Raw genomic sequence first — 19,957 nt, 5'->3', positions numbered from 1 at the left:
TTAGTCATAACACAATGCGACTAGGACGCACCAGGAGACTGCACTGAGTAATGTGGTATATATGACACGTGTATATCTGTGTGCGTCTGAGTCTCTAAATCTGTATACAAAGTGCTACAATGTAGCGGTCGCAGCTTTTTTCCAATACAAGTTCCATAACGCTCTGTGTACATACTCAAGGCTAGTAGCCTGATGACAGTGCATACATTAAAGCACTGAAACGCTGATTTAACACGTTGTGATGAGTTTCTTTCAAGTATCAGTAGTGCTGCACCAAGTGGAATCTGAATGTATGTATAACTACTGTGCGGGCACCCGATCATCAGTATCTCATAGAGGGGAGAGCCGGACCTTCTGTGTGTGTGTGTGTGTGTGTGTGTGTGTGTGTGTGTGTGTGTGTGTGTATATAGGCCCTCATTCCGAGTTGATCGGTCGCAAGGCGAATTTAGCAGAGTTACACACGCTAAGCCGCCGCCTACTGGGAGTGAATCTTAGCTTCTTAAAATTGCGACCGATGTATTCGCAATATTGCGATTACTAACTACTTAGCAGTTTCAGAGTAGCTTCAGACTTACTCTGCCTGTGCGATCAGTTCAGTGCTTGTCGTTCCTGGTTGACGTCACAAACACACCCAGCGTTCGCCCAGGCACTCCCACCGTTTCCCCGGCCACTCCTGCGTTTTTTCCGGAAACGGTAGCGTTTTCAGCCACACGCCCCTGAAACGCCGTGTTTCCGCCCAGTAACACCCATTTCCTGTCAATCACATTACGATCGCCGGAGCGAAGAAAAAGCCGTGAGTAAAAATACTATCTTCATAGTAAAGTTACTTGGCGCAGTCGCAGTGCGAACATTGCGCATGCGTACTAAGCGGATTTTCACTGCGATGCGATGAAAAATACCGAGCGAACAACTCGGAATGAGGGCCATATATATATAAAAAAAGTAATCAGAAACCAGCGTTACTAAAAAAGAGAAGAGAGCAGACCCACGTAGTTCTAAAGGATCACTGCTTAATCTCTCTTTTAGACAGAACACTTACAAAGTATTTCTGTCCTGCATGCCCATAAAGGTGTCTTTTCATCAAAGGGACTTCAAGCGTTCATCAATAAAATATGCCCCACGTGTGGACACTTACATGAAATTTCTGTCTCGTGTTCCCATAAAGGTATCTTTTTCTTATTCCCCTCGTCTTGGCTTCAAGTCGTAGTTTTCCCCAAAGTAGGTTCAACAGACAGGTATCCACAAAAAAAGGTTTTTTTTAATATATAAAAAAATACACATAACAATAGACTCCATATACTTCACAAGGAGCTGGGTATCGGTGGCGGCTGATGGAATCATGCAATCATCAGAAACTGCAGTCAGGTAAGTGTATGATATCCCAACACTCGAATCACCGATTTCACCAGATCCTGGACCCAGAGCATAGGACGGCTTCAACGCGTTTCAAGGAGCTCTCTCTCCTTTGTCAAGAAGTGCTATATATATATATATATATATATATATATATACACTGCTCAAAAAAGTAAAGGGAACACTAAAGTAACACATCCTAGATCTGAATGAATAAAATATTCTTATTAAATACTTTGTTCTTTACATAGTTGAATGTGCTGACAACATAATCACACAAAAATTATCAATGGAAATCAAATTTATTAACCCATGGAGGTCTGGATTTGGAGTCACACTCAAAATTAAAGTGGAAAAACACACTACAGGCTGATCCAACTTTGATGTAATGTCCTTAAAACAAGTCAAAATGAGCCTCAGTAGTGTGTGTGGCCTCCACGTGCCTGTATGACCTCCCTACAATGCCTGGGCATGCTCCTGATGAGGTGGCGGATGGTCTCCTGAGGGATCTCCTCCCAGACCTGGACTAAAGCATATATACATATATATATATATATATATATATATATATATATACACATATATATATATATATATATATATATATATATACCTGTTGTTTCCAATAAACACTTCACGGAGTGAAGTTCGTTTCACATTTCTTCAAGTCTGTGAGTGCCACCTGTTTTTCTCTGCTGCATGTGGGTGGACTAGCATGTCCACAAGGAAGGGCACCTCAGCCAGTTATCAGGAGGAGTGCCGGGGCAAATTCTGGATATATATATATATATATATATATATAATTCTGCAGCAGAGGCACCAACAGGCAAAGCTTTAGCTGTCCCAGGATGCATAGGGGCCTCCTCTATAACCCCGCCTCTAGGCACTGTGAGCTCAGTTTTAAAGTTGGTGCCTGCAGCAGCAGGTCACTAAACAGGAAGGCTGCGCTGACAGCCCTGAAAGCTTTTAATTTTTGACAGAAATCTGATTTTTTTTCTCTGAGCTGGCAGCACTGTAAGTCAGATTGACTTCTGTGCTGCAGCTCCATCACCACCCCAGCGGTACCACATACTCCCGCTGGCCTTGTTCCCGGGTACTTGCGACGGAGATGCCCGCGGATGTAGGCACAGTCCCGGACTGTTCCCCAGGATCACGTGGCTGCTACCGGGAGGCAGCCACCTCATATAATAAGGCTCAATAGTACCTAGGGTGGAAGACCAGCATATGGAGAGACGGCGCTTGACCTGTAGCCCCTCCACCAGCCCAGGGCGCCATCTGCTACAGATTTTCCCGCCTTGGAGCTGCTTCACTATCCCTCACAGAGACGCTGGGTGCCATCTTACAAGCATAGCAACAGCAGGTCTCTGGGATTGCTGGGCAAGGTCTCCCATGTAAAGCCGCCTGTACACAGCGCCGTTCATTTACATTACATTAAAGTATCCTGCCTGTCTTTGAGACAGCGTCAGTTGAGAAATTGTGTACATCTTGCAGATTATATTGTACAAGTAGTCTGCTATATCCTCCGGTCTTTGGACCATGCAGTGATATACTAGTCCAGTGCAGCTTTATTGTGATATAAATTCTGCATAGCATGTGACTGTGTGTGCCTGTACTGCTGTGTGGTTTCACTTTCAGTGTTTTCCAGCTATATCTATCACTATATTCTATACTCGGGGCTAGGTGCGTCTGGGTCAAGTAATATAGTTGTACACAGTGTATATTACATCTGTGTCACAGTCACGCTATACCTTATCTGATTATTGTTATTTGTCTGGCAATATATCTTACTGTGTAAGTCCAATCGTTTACATTCTGCAATGTCTAACAAAAAGGGCAGCAAATCAGCGGAAGCTCCTGCATCATGCAGAGCATGCTCCGCGGATTTATCAGAGGAGGAATTATTACATAATGGTCTCTGCTTGTCATGTGCCTCCCAGTCAGTCCACAGCCCCTGCACCTAGTCAGGAGCCACCATGGGCAGCATTCAGTGCCCTACTGGGTACTCTGGGTGAACCCCTTGCGCCCCACATTGGGGCCGCCTGTAGCGTTACCCCCACAAATTGTCCCCATGGTAAACCCGCCTTGGGCGGAAAATTTGCCTAACCAATTGCAACAACTAAATCAGTCTCTGGTTAGACAGAACACTGCCTCGGATCACACTCGTGTCCCTGGTTCATCTAAGCGGGCTGCTTTCTCCTCTCAATCTACAATTTTCTCTGAGGTTTCCTCTGACGAGGAGGGGGAGCATACGGTCTTGTCTGACACTGACTCCTGTGTTGCAGACGAGGACGCTCCCTTAATGGGAGATGTTCCTGCCCTGATAATTGCTATTAAGCATATTCTCCAAATCACTGATGATGATGATTCCACTACAGTGGCAAAGAAAACTGACAAGTTTAAACAGCAAAAAGTGGTTCAAACTGTTTTACCCCATTCTGATCATTTAGTGGACATCAGACAGGAACCCTGGTCTAACCCACGGCAGAAATTCTCAGTCCAAAAAAGGGCTTTGGCTCGTTATCCTCTCCCTGCAGAGCTATGCACAAAATGAGAGACTCCACTGCCGGTGGACTCTCATGTCACCCGCCTCGTGGTGTCGTCCACTCTGCCTGTCACCACTGTCACCTCACTGAAGGAACCGATAGATAAGCACATTGAGGGATGCCTGACATCTATTTACTCCCTTACAGGAGCTGTTCATAGACCCACTATAGCTTCCCCTTGGGCCGCAAAAGGTATTGAGGCGTGGGTTCAGGTGCTAGAGGAGGAGCTACCTGAGGATATCTCTGACAATGCCAGACAATACCTGTCTCATATTACCACCGCTTCTTATTATATCCAAGAAGCATCCTCTGAGGCGGGAGTGTTGGCGGCCAAGGCGACGGCTACGTCTGTCCTGGCACACCGCATTCTGTGGTTGAGGTCGTGGAAAGTGGACCTGGACTTTAAGAAGACCTCGGAAGTCCTCCCTTTCACTAGGAACATTTTGTTCGGGGAAGACTTAAATAAAATTGTGTCTGAATTGGCAGCCACTAAAACGGCTTTTATACCCACATCGATCTAACCCTTCTCATAAGGTGAAAAGCACCACTTTTTTGTTCCTTTTGACCTGAAGGGAGAGCGAAAGGTCAATCATACCCTAGACAGTCTCACGTTTTCAAACCATCCAAGCCCAAGGCGAAACAGTCCTGGGCAGCCCGTCAACCTGCTGCAAAACTTGACAAGCCTGCTGCATGATGGGGCGGGCCTCCCCCAGGTGGGCCCCAAGGTTGGGAGGCCGACTTCTACAGTTCGCCCTGGTCTGGCTCACGACCACTTCAGATGCTTGGGTACTAAAAGTTGTCTCTCACGGGTACGCTGTCTCATTCAAGAGACATCCGACTCACCAGTTCTGCTCAACGGCGCTCCTGTCAGACCCGTTGAAGGCGCAATCTCTACAAATGGTTGTAAGCTCCCTCCTGAGTACTGGAGTGGTTGTGCCAGTTCCTCAGCTCCAGAGGGGCAGAGGTTATTATGTGGATAATTATTATGTGGATAAAAACAACAGAAAGAGTAACTATAATGTATATCCAAAATACCAGACTATGAAGAGGGATAGGACACCTGTGTATAGAGATACGAAAATGGAGAGAAGGACTAAGCAATTTGGACAGGAGGGTAACCATAGACCTCAGGGGGTCCATAGAAACCGATATGAAGAGACCGAGGGTATGTATGGGAAGAAAAGAAGGTTTATGGATAATCATAGTGGAAAAAGCATCAGTTCACCAAACAGGGAGAGGATACGGTATGAAGAGAGAGGGGCAAGGCCAAAAGAGGGGTATAGAGTTGAAAGAGGTATGAGGAATGAAGAAGAAGAAGGCACCCCCCAAACTTTTTTAGGACAAAGGGAGAGGCAGAGATGGGAAACACAGAACAGGTTCGAACAACTTCAAACAAGTACTACCCCAAAAAGGTCAAGGGAAGAGGTAGAGGATGTAGAGGAGGAAAGAAGGTACAAAGTCAAAAACGTAAAACTAGGTTAAGAAATAAAGGGATTTATAACTTGTCTTCTAGAACCCTTAGTGAACATGAGAAAGCAGTTATTTCTAAGGGCTTGAAATTCGCACCATCAGCACAGCCAGACATTTTTGAATTATTTGTAGCACTTAATAAATTTACGAGAGATCTCTGTCGTAAGAGATATTTTATTAATAAATCTCTGAAAAGCAAAGAAATTGAAGGTGTGCCTATAATATTGAATGAGGATGATGATAATTGTTTATCTGCACTAAATTCTCTGTTGTTAGAGAGTAAAGGAGAATCATTATGTACAAACCAGCCCATTAAACTATTTGATCTAGCGGAAAAAGCTGAAGGGAATAGGAAATTTAGAAAGAAGTCTGAATTTTATCCGTTACAACACAGGAGTGCATATATTGAGACTTTCTATACGTCAACTTTAAATGATCTTCGCCTTTTGTGTAAGAAGGACAAAAAGAGAAGAGGGAAAAGGAATGATAATTTAAATAGAAATGAACGTCGAGCACTAACCACTCTAAGAAAGGATAAAAATATTATAATTAAAAGTGCAGATAAAGGGGGGGGGGGGGGTCGTAATACAGGATACATCCTCTTATTTAGAAGAGGCAGATAGGCAGCTTTCTAATAGAGATTATTATCAAAAACTAAGTGTGAACCCCACTGAGAAGTATACATTTGAGTTGAGGATCCTCCTGGACAAGGCCCTGACCGAGAGAGCGATTACTAAAGATGAATTTATGTTTCTTTTCAACCCTCATCCTATTATCCCCACTTACTATCACCTTCCCAAAATCCACAAATCCTTGGTAGCACCACCTGGTCGTCCCATAATTTCTGGTGTAGGGTCCCTCACTTCTAACCTATCAGCATTCGTTGACTCTTTTTTACAGACTCACGTCTCTGGTCTTCGATCCCACATCAGGGACACTACCCACTTTTTAAATCTAGTGGGAGGGATGGAGTGGAAACAGGATTATGTCTTTTTGACTTGCGCTGTAGAATCGCTTTATACCAACATCCCTCATAGTGAGGGTATAGAAGCCTGTTGTCACTTTCTCAATGCTGATGTGGGATTGATGCCAGAACGACGTGAGTTTGTATTAGAGTCAATAGAATACATTTTAGCTCACAACTATTTTTTATTTGATTCACAGTTTTATCTTCAAGTGCACGGTACCGCCATGGGCACCAGGTTCGCCCCTAGCTTTGCCAATTTATATATGGGCCTCTTCGAAGAGGAATATCTCTGGGGGGGTCCATATAGGGCGAACCTGGTGCTATATGGTCGGTACATAGATGATCTTTTTATTATTTGGGACGGGGTCTCTAGTGTTTCTGCTTTTATGTCTTATATTAATTCTAACACTTTTGGACTTAAATTTACACATTCTTGTCACCCTACACACATAAATTATCTGGATATCGCCCTCTCGGTCAGGGAAGGTAGGATAGAAACTAATACTTATAGGAAGGATGTTGATTGTAACGGCTATTTGAATTATAATAGCTGTCACAGTCAGAAATGGAAAGATAATATACCAGCTGGACAATATCTAAGGATGAGGAGGAATTGTACTGAACTGAGTGGTTTCCAAGAACATGCTGCTATATTAACTAATGCCTTTTTAGATCAAGATTACCCGGTGGGATTACTGGAGAGGTCACTAGAGAAAGCGGCATTTAGAGACAGGGGTTCTCTTTTGTCCAACACTAAGGATGTTAGGACTAAACCCGCTGATGTATTTGTGAATGATGATAAGATACTTCCATTTATAACTAAATATAATACCTGCTCTAAGGAAATTAAGAATGTGTTAACCAAGAACTTTGAAATCCTTAAACTGGATGCCACACTGTGCCCATGCCTAGGGGAGTCAATAAAAGTAGTTTTTCGGAAAGCGAAGAATGTTAAGAATTATATCTCGCCAAGTTTCTACCAAGGACAGAGAAAAGCTACGTCCCTTTCTGATAATTGGTTGACAACACTAAGAGGTTGTTATAAATGTGGTAGAAAGAATTGTTTGACCTGCCCACATGTTGTTAACAGAAGTGCATCTTTTGAGTCTTTCACTTCAGGACAGAAGTTTGAGATAGAAACAATCATTAATTGTCAACAGACATTTGTCATATATTTGATTAGCTGTACCTGTGGTAAGCAATATGTGGGAAGGACCACTAGGAGCTTGAACACAAGGTTCCTTGAACATAGAAGAAATGTAATAAAGAAAAATTACAAGCACAGCCTCTCAAAACATGTAGTATGTTGTCATGCTGGGGACGTTAATGTACTTAAGGTGCAGGGCATTGAATTTATAGCACCTACCCCAAGAGGAGGTGATAGATTTAATCGCCTGTGCACAAGAGAGGCGTTCTGGATTTTCTCGTTGGGGACCCTCACCCCAGATGGCCTCAACGAGAATATCGAATTGAATAACATTGGAGGCTGTTAGACTCCATGCATCATTTTTTGGGGGTATTGTTATTATTATTTTGTTCCCCTCTCCTTCCTTTTTCCCCTCTCTTTCCTTCTTCCATTCCAATAGATTGCGGCTCCTTTATGGTTAAAATCTCTGCCAATAGGAGAAAACTGTATACTAAAATGTACTTTAGTTTGCAGAAAGTGATAATTATATTTCTGTTTTACCTTGATTCAATAATTCTCTAATTATAACTTTAAATATTAAAAAAAAAAAAAAAAAAAGGTGAATAATCTCTTAACATTATAACAATGGAATGATGAGATACAAATATCATCAGGTATCTATTGAATCATTGAAGAGATATTTGTAGTGGATGATGGAGGTGTGAAAACCTAATAATAAAAATTAATTAAGCTATAAATATCCGAAATATGATTCTGATAGAAAATTAGGTATATGATGGAATTGATCCTGTGGTTTTGGAGGCTGTGTAATCTATGAGCTGGTGAAGCTCCCTCTGAGCCACGAGAGCAGTTCACTTGAGAATGAGCTTCCAACATTGATTTGACTTTCTCCTGGTCAGTTTTAGATAATTGGGTTCAATTAGGTTAAATCAAAATGATTAGTTTTGTTTAAATCGAACATATGCATATATGATTGTTGAATGATGTTTGTACCACCATAAGAAACTGTTGACACTTTTTATATATGATTTAAATGCTTTTAAACAATTATATTAAGTAAGTTCCATGTATTTAAAACAGCAGAGTGTAATTTAATCAATCAGTATAATGATTGGCTTATCCCAGCATAAAAAGGGACTGGTTATACTGCTGGGATAACTCTCTGAGGAAACCGCTGGCCCCGTGGGCGGAGAAACGCGTAAGAGGGGCGTTCACTACTTGGATTCCGGTGCCCGGAGCTCTTTCACGAACGGATCCCACTACCGCACGCAGCGCAATGGAAACCTGACCGGGGATAAAGCAACAGCAGGACCAAGTGCAAAACGGTCTGCACCCCGAGGGAAGCAGAGGTGGCTGTGAGTAACCTTTCAAAAGACGTGCTGCGGCTGGGACGTAGGGGTCGTAGCATACCGCTGTGCATCCATTTACTACACAGCGCTCTCCCCCTACTGCTATCTATTAAGGAGCCTTCCAGTGACTGATACATTTTTGCTGGATACAAATAATAAGAAGGTTGCCTTGTCTAAAGCCAATTAATTATCAAGACAGCATGGTTACAATTGGACACAATTAATGCGTACCAGTGGAGATTGTACGGATCTATCCGTGTGAATAGACAATTACTAATTCGAGCTCAGGGCATGGGACTAAATAAAGAGTGCACTATATTGTTTTTAATATCCGGATATTGGCCCTCATTCCGAGTTGATCGCTAAGAGTCTTCGCAACGCAAATGTACGAAATGTAAGTATCTGCGCATGCGCAAATGCGTGATTACGCATGCGCGAGTACATACGTACGACAACTGGGCAAAATTACTCAGAAAAAAAAAAGCCGTAACTGGCAAACGAAAACGAGGAGTGGCGTGGGCGTGGCGGAGGCGAGACTTCGCAATGCTCCGACATGGGCGTGAAAGTGGGCGTACAGTGTGGGAGTATGCAACTCGCAATGGGCGTGTTTTTCGCAAATAAACATTGTCGCTGTTAAAACTAACATAGGAAACCGTAGCAACATTCACGCAGCAGCCGAGTAGGTCTGCAGTTACTCTACATTTGCGAAGTACTGGTACAAGTGTGTATGCAGTAATTAGCAGTTAATTGGATATCACATTCATCTGATGTCCAATTACTTGTTAATTAATGAGCAGATGAAAGTTACCAACCAGCAATTGTCTGAACACACATTACATGTTTATTCTACTCACATATAAATCTCACACACTGCCAAATAAGGGTGTGTTTTTTTTTGAATTTGTTGTGTAAGCCTTTTTAAAACTTGTTTTAATGTGTGTAAGACTCCCAAATACAAGCAAATGAAAATATTTGTGAAAGTGTTTGAAATCTGCAAAATTGTTTAAAAATAAACCAACACCAACATAATGCAGCATACACTTTAATTTAGTCTTAAAAGTCACGATAATATTTGATTATAATATCTGACAATGTTTGAAATGATGTCCTGTTGACCCTAGATATTTTTAAAAAGCGTCGTGTCTGTTTACTTAATATGGACATTAAAGTGTGGTGCAAAGCATACCTTTTTTTTTTTTTTTTTTTTTTTTTCAATTTTTAAGGAGAATTAGCAGATTGGTCTACAAGTGTCTATATGCTGACCTAATCTTTCTGGAACTGCATTACCTGGAAGAAACTGCTCAAATTTTTGAAATATATTTTTTATTACTATATAATTTTTTGACAACATTTAAACATGGCTCCACGTGAGTCGCACAGGCAGAGATGGACCAAGCAGCAAGCAGATGGCACTGACAATCATTAGATAGCAGAACTCAGTACTCTGCAAAATTCTGCTTCTGACAAAAGTATATTTTTAAAGCATAAATAAAACATGACACACCCTGCCACACACAAATTTTAAACCAAATGAGAAAGAATTAGGATCCACCACACAAACACAACAATACATAGCACACTAGTAAGAGGAAGATGGCTCTGGTGTTTATACACATAAACTCACAGGCTACAATACATCCAAACAGAAAGAATACATTTCACTAAGAGGGAGTTATCCATTCTGGTCACACAAGCCAACTCCAAAAATACATAGAGGCAACATCAAAAACATGGGTGCTGCCCATCTGGAGAGACATCATTTTCTTCTTTTTCTCCCCGCCTGAGGCTGTTCTTCTTTGGAAGGTCTGCGGAGCGACCTTCGTTGGGCCTGCCCAGTGGGCTGTTCTTCCTGGGCAGGGGCAGGGGAGGGAGCCGATGTGGGTGGCTCTCTGCCACTGTGGGCAAGGGAGACAGCGATGGCCTGGAGCCCTTGCAAGATGTTATTTGCAAGGGTTTGGAATGAGGAGGCAAGTTGTTCTTGGCCCTGCCTGATCTCTGCCAGACCTTGGCAGAGTTGAGCAACACCTTGCTCAACACAGGTTCGGTGCTCAGTGAGCCGGACAGCTATCTGGCTTACCTCCCGGATGACCCCGTCTTGAAACCGTTTTAGGCTCTCACCATACCTAGCGATTTCAAGCAGGATCTCCGGGATAGCAGAGGGTTGGGTGGGGGGGCCAGTAGGAACCTGCAGAGGTGGGATTTGTTGGCCCACACTGCCAGACTCACTAGGTCCCTCCACCTCAGCCTCAACCACATAACCGTCCTGTGACTCAAACGGATCACCCCCCTGTGCTGTGTTTTGTGGCAAGCAAATAGAAGAATGTGTGGGAAAAAAGTAGGATACAAAATTAGTTTATTATTATAAATACTGTCAAAATTACAGACAACTAAATGTGTAAACTTACCTTCCAAGTCATGTCCCGTCAGGATCTCAGGCAGGTCCGTGTCCATATGAGACACCCCTTGGCCCTCCTCATAACTGACACAGGGCATCGCCATCTCCTCCAAGTCAGTATACTCCACAGCGACAGGTGCTCCTCCACCTGTAGCCCTTGAGGCATTCCACTCCGCAGCCCTCTTTGCCTTCAGGCGGGATTTGAAGTCGGCCCACCTACATATGTATTGTGAAAGAGGGACAAAGTAGAGTCTTATTATTTGTCTAAGCTAATATATAGGACACGTGTTCTGCTTGTGTTTGCTAGACATAACATCACATGTAACTACATTTTTTAGTCAACTTAGCACAGAAAAAGGACTGTCAATATGCACTTACCGTCGTCTCACTTCCTGTGATGTTCTGACGACAGAGCCAACTTCATTCACAGATTTTGTGATGTCTCTCCAGATTCGTTCTTTTGAAGCAGCCCCCATGTTTTTTGGCCCTCTATGGATTTTGGACATGGCCTGCGTGACCAAGACACGCAACTCCCTCTTAGTGAATGCAGGCTGTCTTTTCTTCCGTCTGGAGGTAGCCTGTGAGGTTTCTTCTTGTTGTTCATCACCATCTTCCTCCTCACTAGCAGCTTCTGTCTGTTGTGTTTGTGTGGCTAAAGCCAATTCTCCCTCAGTTTGGTCACTTTGTGTGTGTGGCAGAGTATCCCCAGTCAATTGTTGTGGTTCAGAAGCAGACATTTGCAGAGTACTAGGTCCTGCCTCTTCAACATCCGCAGAGGCGTATTCCAGCATGCGCCGTTGGCAATCTATGCGTCTTTTCCGCAATGCCATCTCCTGCTCTGCAATGCGGTCCATCTCTGCTGCGATTTGCTCACGAGAAGCCATGTTTGTGATGAAGTGTGTACGCCCAGGTGTGTGCTTATATACCTACGTGCGTAGCGTTAATTCACACAGGTGTACACTGTTAATCTTGTTAATGATTGCACTGCTTATTTAAGTGCCTACTTTGCACGCTGTGAGTGTAGGTAGTTTGGAGTTTCTTTCACTTGAGTTTGTTTGCTTGTGCGTGAAGGTGCTATCGGAATTTTCAGAGTGAGTAATTGTAAAGCATACATTTGTCCTTTCGTTTGCGTTTAGAATATAGTCAGTGTCGCATTTTGTCTGTGAATTTTCGTTTGTGAGTATTCTTGAATTCGTCTTGTTGTTCATTTTTTGTTTTAAAAGTGTATTTTATGTTGATTGTTTGTTATTATTTTGTACACATATATATTTAGCTAGTCCATTATTGCAAATAAACCTGTGCTTCATTGCTTTTACTGACATTTTTGTTCTCTTGTAGGAGTGTTTTTTTGGGTGACGTAACCCTATTATATTTTGTTCTTTTTGGGTGTTATATAACACAAAGAGTTCTTTTCTTTATTTTGGATCAGGTAAGTTCCCTGGGCCTGTGTTGGTGGCTGTTTGTTTTATTGGTCTGTATGTTGTTTTTGACTGTCATATTTGCTCTCTTGTAGGAGTGTTTTTTTGGGTGACGTAACCCTATTATATTTTGTTCTTTTTGGGTGTTATATAACACAAAGAGTTCTTTTCTTTATTTTGGATCAGGTAAGTTCCCTGGGCCTGTGTTGGTGGCTGTTTGTTTTATTGGTCTGTATGTTGTTTTTGACTGTCATATTTGCTCTCTTGTAGGAGTGTTTTTTTGGGTGACGTAACCCTATTATATTTTGTTCTTTTTGGGTGTTATATAACACAAAGAGTTCTTTTCTTTATTTTGGATCAGGTAAGTTCCCTGGGCCTGTGTTGGTGCCTGTTTGTGTTTGTTTAAAGTGTTTTGATTATGTTTGTTTTCCATCTTGATAATAAATGTTATGTTTTTTACCGGGATTGAACAGCAAAGTAGTGTTGTTCTTGTCTGGGCTAGCTACTAAAGGGCTAACTTTTTTTTTGTTTTCTTTAAATGTTTTTAACCAATTATTCTTAATTTTGTAGTAGTTGTTTGTGATGTGTTTGATGTTCTTTTTTTTCAAAGAATAGTATGTTTAACAATTACAATTTAACATATGTAGCTGTCATTATAAATTTTTTTTTTTTATATAATATTCGTTTTGGTACTGAATTGAAGCCAGAAAAAATGTCTTACGCTCCTGCAGTAAGTTGACACCCCCTTTTGTTTCAAAATTTTTGTTTGCATATTTTTTGGACTTTGTTTTTGTCTTATTCAACTTTTTATTTTTGTTTTTTTAAAAGTGTGTGATGTCTATATTTATCGCAGCAGAAGCCCTACCTCCCCAACCCACGCCAGCACTCCCACCCCAACCGCCATCCCCACAACCACAACCGGCTCCTCATCAACCAAGGCAACGGAGGCGTGCTAGGCCACCAATTTTTCGAGCCCGTGTCCTACTTTTTGGGATGCCAGATGATGTGGTTGTACGTAGATACAGGCTGCCACCACATCTAATCCTAGACACTCTCTCCATAATAGAGAGTGATCTGGAGTCTGAAATTCGGTATCCTACAGCAATACCACCATTGACACAATTCCTTGCTGTGTTACATTTTTTGGCAACAGGGTCTTACCAGCATGTGGTGGGAGACCTGGTTGGCATGTCGCAGGGCCAGTTCAGTAAGGTCCTGCGGCGTGTCTGCCAGGCTTTCCTCAAGCGTGTGAAGCAATTTATTGCTATGCCTTTGGATGTTGGTGCCCTAGATGTGGTGAAGCGGCAATTTGCGGAAGGTGGTAGTCGCTTCCCACATGTTATTGGGGTTGTGGATGGCACACATGTAGCTCTTCAGCCACCAAAACATAATGAAGAAATTTATAGAAACAGGAAACGGTTGTTTGTGGGCCATCCCTCCAGATCCTTTCCCTGAACGCCAAGTTTACTGGAAGTTCCCATGATGCGTATGTCATTAGACAATCAGGGATATGGCACAGATTAAGATCAAGTCAACGAGCAGACATGTGGTTATTGGGTGAGTTGTTGCACATATTTTGATCAACATTTTGTATATTTTTAAAAATTGACTATTTCTAATTTTTGATTTTCCTCAAACAGGAGACCGTGGATATCCTTGCACCCCCTGGCTCATGACTCCTTACCGTAATCCCAGGCCAGGACCACAGACGGCATTTAACTCCGCGCTTACTGCCACTAGGCAGCTGGTGGAGCGCACAATTGGGGTCCTTAAAGGGCGGTTTCGTGTGCTCCACCGCACTGGTGGCGACATCATGTATTCGCCGGAGATGGCAAGTAAAATAGTGGTCCTGTGCGCTATACTCCACAATATCGCGGTAAGGAGTAGCGTAGAGCTTCCTCAGACAGAGGAATTGCCTGATGAGGAGCCAGGGGTTGTCCGACACTTCGGTGGGGGGAGTGTTACAAGGAGGGGGAGCCAAGTCAGGGCAAGCATTGTTGCTGAATTTTTCAGGTATAGTGTTTATTTTTACTCTACTGTTACCAAAATAAAAGCACAGTATGCATCATTTTTTATTTAAATGTATAAATTGTGTTTGCTATTGTAAGGTCATTGTGTAATGCTTTTTGTGTGTTTGAATCTTTTTTTTTTTTAATCTTCAAAAAACAATTACACGTTAAGCTGACAATTTAATTTTGTGTAAAACAATACTGTGATGTTGCTAAATAGTGTCCTTATTTTTTAAATATTCTAACATCATGATGATTTCAACAAAAACACAAACAAATGAAACTGAATGTTGACCACTTTGTGAATGTCCAGCTGAAAGACCACACAAACTGAGGTGAGTACTCAGATATGTTTAGAAATTGATCTAAAACTGTGTGTGTGTCTGTGTCTGTGTTTTTGTGTTATTTTTTTTTTGGTTGTGTTTTGCTTAAATTTTGCTTATGCGAATGCGTAGTTCCGCTCGTGCGAAATAACACTCTGCTCTTCACAGCATTGCAAAGATCAATAAAGTTATTAAAAATGACATGACAGCATAGATTGTGGACCAATCACATGCTAACAGACACTATAAATATATGCCCAAATAAGGAAAACGCCATTGCCATGATGCGTGCGGCACCTTTCACCAGGCGGGAGCTCCGCGTACTGGTTGCGGTGATGGACCGCCGCGTAGGCCGCGTTGGGCGATTCATCCCCAATCGTGTTAAGCGCGAGGCCTACGCGGAGGTCCGTCGCCTGCTGCGGTCTCGCGTCCGCAGCAGGCGCACCATAATCCAGTTAGAGCGGAGATGGAGTGATCTCCGAAGGAGGACTCCAGAGCTGTTGGCGGAGATCCGCCAGCAAATCCGCACTATGCATGCACGCAGTAAGTAACATTACATAAGATTATTAGCATAAATAGTGCAAATTTTCACTAAGTGGTAGGCTAATTGCAACACTGAGTGAACATTTTGTAAAAATAGGACAGTGTGTGTGGTTAGGGCAAACATTACTGACTGTAGCAAAGTGTCCCTAAACAAGTGCATGTTTTACATAATTAGTAACCAGGCAGGAAACTGTACCAAAAAACGTGATCAGTGCTGGCTATATAATAAGGTAGCTTGAATAGTGATCTGGTGATGTTGGCTAGACAAATCAATATGTCTCAAGGGAATAGATACAGGAATGCCCGTCAAAAGTTTTATTAAACATAATTTAGTTTGCAGTGGGCAACATGAAGAGGTTTGAATAATTTTTTTGTTAAAAATCACTTTACAAATTTTTTTTACATGGAACAGAACAGTGAAAATTATAAGTGATTAGTATGTAATTTAACATGCAAATTTAATTATATTTTACCAATCATTCTAGGACGACCACAACGGCAAGCACCACATGATGCACCAGCTCAGCACCCTTCCCCTTCTCACTCCCCCTCCACTTCCCAGTCCCCCTCCCCTTCTCACTCCCCCTCCCCTTCTCACTCCCCCTCCCCTTCTCACTCCCCCTCAGCTTCCCAATCCCCCTCAGCTTCCCAATCCACCTCAGCTTCCCAATCACCCTCAGCTTCCCAGGCCCCCTCAGCTTCCCAGGACCACTCCACTTTCCACTCCCCTTCTCAGCCAACCTCTCCTTCTCTTTGTGTGACCCCTTCTCCTCCTTCCCATACCCCTTCTCCTTCTACTTCCAACTCACCTTCTCAGCCCCCCTCACCCTCTATTGGCCTAACATTTTCACCGCCCCCCTCACCCTCTCAATCAGACCCACCCTCTGAAATTACATCCCCAATCCAACCTCCTTCCCCCATCCAGCCTCCTTCCCCCATCAAGCCTCCTTCCCCCATCCAGCCTCCTTCCCCCATCCAGCCTCCTTCCCCAATCCCTCCTCCTTCCCCCATCCAGCCGCCTTCCCCACCGAGTGAATGGGCAGAGGAAGCCCCTGAAGCCAGTTCAGGGAGTCTTCATGTTGCCGAGGAAAGTAAGTGTTTTAACATTTAGAAAAAAATGATTACCTACTTACACTTACAATGACAAAACATGCAGTGTTGTACTGTTGGAATTCTTGTACCAAGGAAAATTATTTGTGTTTTTCTTCATGGTGTACATGTTGCATTTACATTTATTTGAGTGTCATTATATGTCCAGTGTTTATGTGTGCCATGTTTTGTGTGTCCACTCTAGGTCGACACTCATTAGGTCAACAGGGTTGGCAGGACAACAGTGTTTATATGTGTTAGGTTTTCTGGGAAACAGTTAGACCTGAGTGGAGTTTAGTATGTTGTTGTTCTTTTACACTTGTGCCTGTGTATTCTTAATATTTACACTTACAAATCACATGCTTCACTTTGTTAGGCAGCCTAACGACACAATGATTTGTGGTATGAAAGTTACACTCACAAAATGATTATTGGATAAAGTCAAACCTGTTTGACCTTATTTAGTAAGGGCAGCTTTCATGGAGTGTGGGCATGCTAGGATATGTTGTCCTTCTGAAGATGTTGATATGCAGTGTGATGATGCAGGACCAACCCCCTAAAAAAATAAAAAAAAATAAAAAATCCAAATGGGAATGAATGCCAACATGGTGTAACATTGACGAAGATGGTAGTTAGCTTTAACATGGGATGTCGCCCATAGCAACCAATAAGCTTATACTTTAAAACTTTGGAACCACTTCTACAATATAATATTCATATTTTTGCTTGGTTGCTATGGGCAACGTTCCATCTTAAATATAACTCACATAGTAGTAAATGTAACCCATGGTCTGGAACAATTTAAAATCTTATAAAAAGGCTGAGCAGGCTTGTGTGTTGTTATGCTAATGATTGTACCATAAAACAGCCAGGATGTAGTAACTTTGCCATTAAAGCAGGCCTGTCCAAACTGCGGCCCTCCAACTGTTGAGAAACTACACATCCCAGCATGCCCTGACACAGCTTTGGCATTCCCTGACCACAAAACTGTGTCAAGGCATGCTGGTATATGTAGTTTCACAACAGCTGGAGTCCAGCAGTTTGGACATGCCTGCATTTAAGTGTGCTTTGCGCCTTGCTTGGATAATAAGTAATGTAATTAAGTTATTAATGTTTGTGTTGCATCTTAATTTCAGATGTTGCAGTTGGAGTTCCTCCAAGTTTGGGAGCCATTCTTTCCACCATGCGCCAACACCTGCAAGGATTGATACATTGTGTTGATCAATTGGAAAATTTTTATTGATTTTGTTTATTTTATATAAAAAAAAAAAAGATTTATTTATCTTTAAAAAATTAAAAAAGTTGATTAAAGTTAACCGGGTGTTGTGTTTATTAATGCAAAAAAGGATCAGCTGATTGGCAGGCAGAAATTGTTTGCAAAAAACATTACACACATCTAACGTTACATTATTAACACAAAAAACAGGAGATTATTGTGTAAAGAAACATGTAAACACCTTCATTCACAAACAACACCTTTAAAAACAAACAATGTGAAAAAAAATTTTTTTTTACACTTTTACATGTTGATGGGCAATTATGGCAACAAAGTGTTAATCAGGTTTTTTTTGCAGACTTAATTGTTTAGGAACATTATCAATCATTACACTAATTGGATTCGTAATTGAAAAGGGCTTGTTGACTTTAAAAGGAATGGTGTAATTTAACTTAATAGGCAAAAAAAAAAATTTGGTGCGTTTTTCCTTAAAAGTGTGCATTTTTACGGTAAAATGTGTAAATCTACTAAAACTTAGTATTTTTACGATTAAGTATGTGTTATTGCGATGGATTCGCAATGCTGCGATGGTTTCGCATTACTGCGATGTCATTTGGCGTACGCCCACTTTGTGTAATACTGCGTACGAATGTGCAAAAATACGTTCGGGGCGGAGATTCGCATATTTACTACATTAACGCAACTTTGCGAATATGTTGTGCGACCGAAAAACTTAGCGATCAACTCGGAATGAGGGCCATTATCCTTGATTTTATTTGCTATTTATATGTGGATTGTAATAAATGTGTGATTTAAACTGACCCTGTTCTTAGCGCTCCCTTGTTTAAATATATTTTGTGGTTTTTGGTAATTGGTGGAACAGTACCACCGGTGGGAGCAGTAGAGATTAGGTGTGTTTTTTAATCAATTATGGGTAGTAATTAACAGATTTCTTGGTGGTATTATCATAAAGCGCTGTGTATTTTAGAAATATTTAGGTTATTACTCGACCCTGTTTCTGGTCCCGAAACCCAATGGGTCCTATTGGCCTAGCCCTATACTCAACCTCAAATCTTTGAACAAGTTTGTGAGAGCATCCAAGTTTCGTATGGAAACACTGCGCTCTATAGTTCTGGGTATGGAACACGGAGACTATATGGGATCCCTAAACATACAGGATGCATATCTGCATATTCCAATTGCTATCTTGCATCTGCAGTTCCTGCGGTTTGCTATTGACGACCTTTACTACCAATTCCAGGCTCTGCCATTTGGACTGACTACGCTTCCTTGGATCTTCACTATGGTCATGGCCGTTATGACAGCGCACTTCCGTCGCTAGGGAATCAGAATCCTACCATACCTGGACGACCTCCTGATTCTGCCAAGTTCAAGGGAAGTTCTCCTCGGTCATCTCCAGCTGACGGTTTCTTTCCTTCAAGCGTACGAGTGGCTGATAAATTGAAAAAAGTCCTCTCTGGTTCCAGCTCAGAGCATGGTGCACCGAGGGGCAGTTCTGGACATACACACAGTAAAAGACTGTTCCTGTCTCCAGAAAAGGTCCTGAAACTTCAGGACAGGATAAGACACTTCATTTGTTGCCCCAGAGTGTCGATACACTCGGCGATGTAAGTCCTCGGCCTGATGGTGTCGTCCTTCGACATGATAGAGTACGCTCAATTTCACCCGCCCTCTACAACGGTTGATCCTTTACAAGTAGGACGGCTTACCTCATCGGATCAGATCGCAAATGATCTCTTTGACTCCGGAGGTTCGTCTGTCGCTGACCTGGTGGCTCCAGAACCAGCAATTGAGCAGGGGCCATCCCTTCTGGGTCCTACTGACAACGGACGGCAGTTTTCCGGGTTGGGGAGCGGTGTAGGAGCAGCACTCGTTTCAGGGTCGTTGGACCAGGGAAGAATCTCTTCTTCCGATCAATATTCTGGAGCTGAGAGCAGTGTTCAGTGCACTGACTCTCGCCCTGCCTCTAGTACGGAACAGGCCTGTTCAAGTACAATCAGACAATGCCACAACAGTGACTTACATAAACCATCAAAGCGGCATTCAAAGTCGCAGGGCAATATTGGAAGTGTCCGAGATCCTATGTTGGATGGAATGCCATCTACCAGCCCTAT

At 42.4% G+C, this 19,957-nt stretch overlaps 1 protein-coding gene across 2 annotated transcripts; it reads left to right on the top strand.

Annotated features, from left to right (window-relative positions):
• The first annotated feature begins 12,547 nt into the window (after window positions 1-12,547).
• On the top strand, window positions 12,548-17,834 carry LOC134948809 (putative nuclease HARBI1). 2 transcript variants are annotated; one of them, XR_010183173.1, is made up of 7 exons: window positions 12,548-12,828; window positions 12,913-13,003; window positions 14,085-14,199; window positions 14,283-14,655; window positions 14,965-14,986; window positions 16,003-16,608; window positions 17,743-17,834. XR_010183173.1 is itself a non-coding variant. In XM_063937402.1 (6 exons), the coding sequence occupies exons 1-4, from the start codon at window positions 13,355-13,357 to the stop codon at window positions 14,966-14,968; spliced, it is 510 nt and encodes a 169-aa protein (XP_063793472.1). In that variant the 5' UTR covers window positions 13,350-13,354; the 3' UTR covers window positions 14,969-14,986; window positions 16,003-16,608; window positions 17,743-17,834. The 2 variants fall into 2 exon arrangements, 1 of the variants encoding a protein (XP_063793472.1); XM_063937402.1 differs by lacking the exons at window positions 12,548-12,828; window positions 12,913-13,003 and adding an exon at window positions 13,350-13,372.
• The last annotated feature ends 2,123 nt before the right edge of the window (window positions 17,835-19,957 follow it).

The sequence above is a fragment of the Pseudophryne corroboree genome, chromosome 1 (assembly GCF_028390025.1).
Source record: "Pseudophryne corroboree isolate aPseCor3 chromosome 1, aPseCor3.hap2, whole genome shotgun sequence".
Taxonomy (NCBI): domain Eukaryota; kingdom Metazoa; phylum Chordata; class Amphibia; order Anura; family Myobatrachidae; genus Pseudophryne; species Pseudophryne corroboree.
This window is presented reverse-complemented; position numbering and strand designations above follow the sequence as displayed.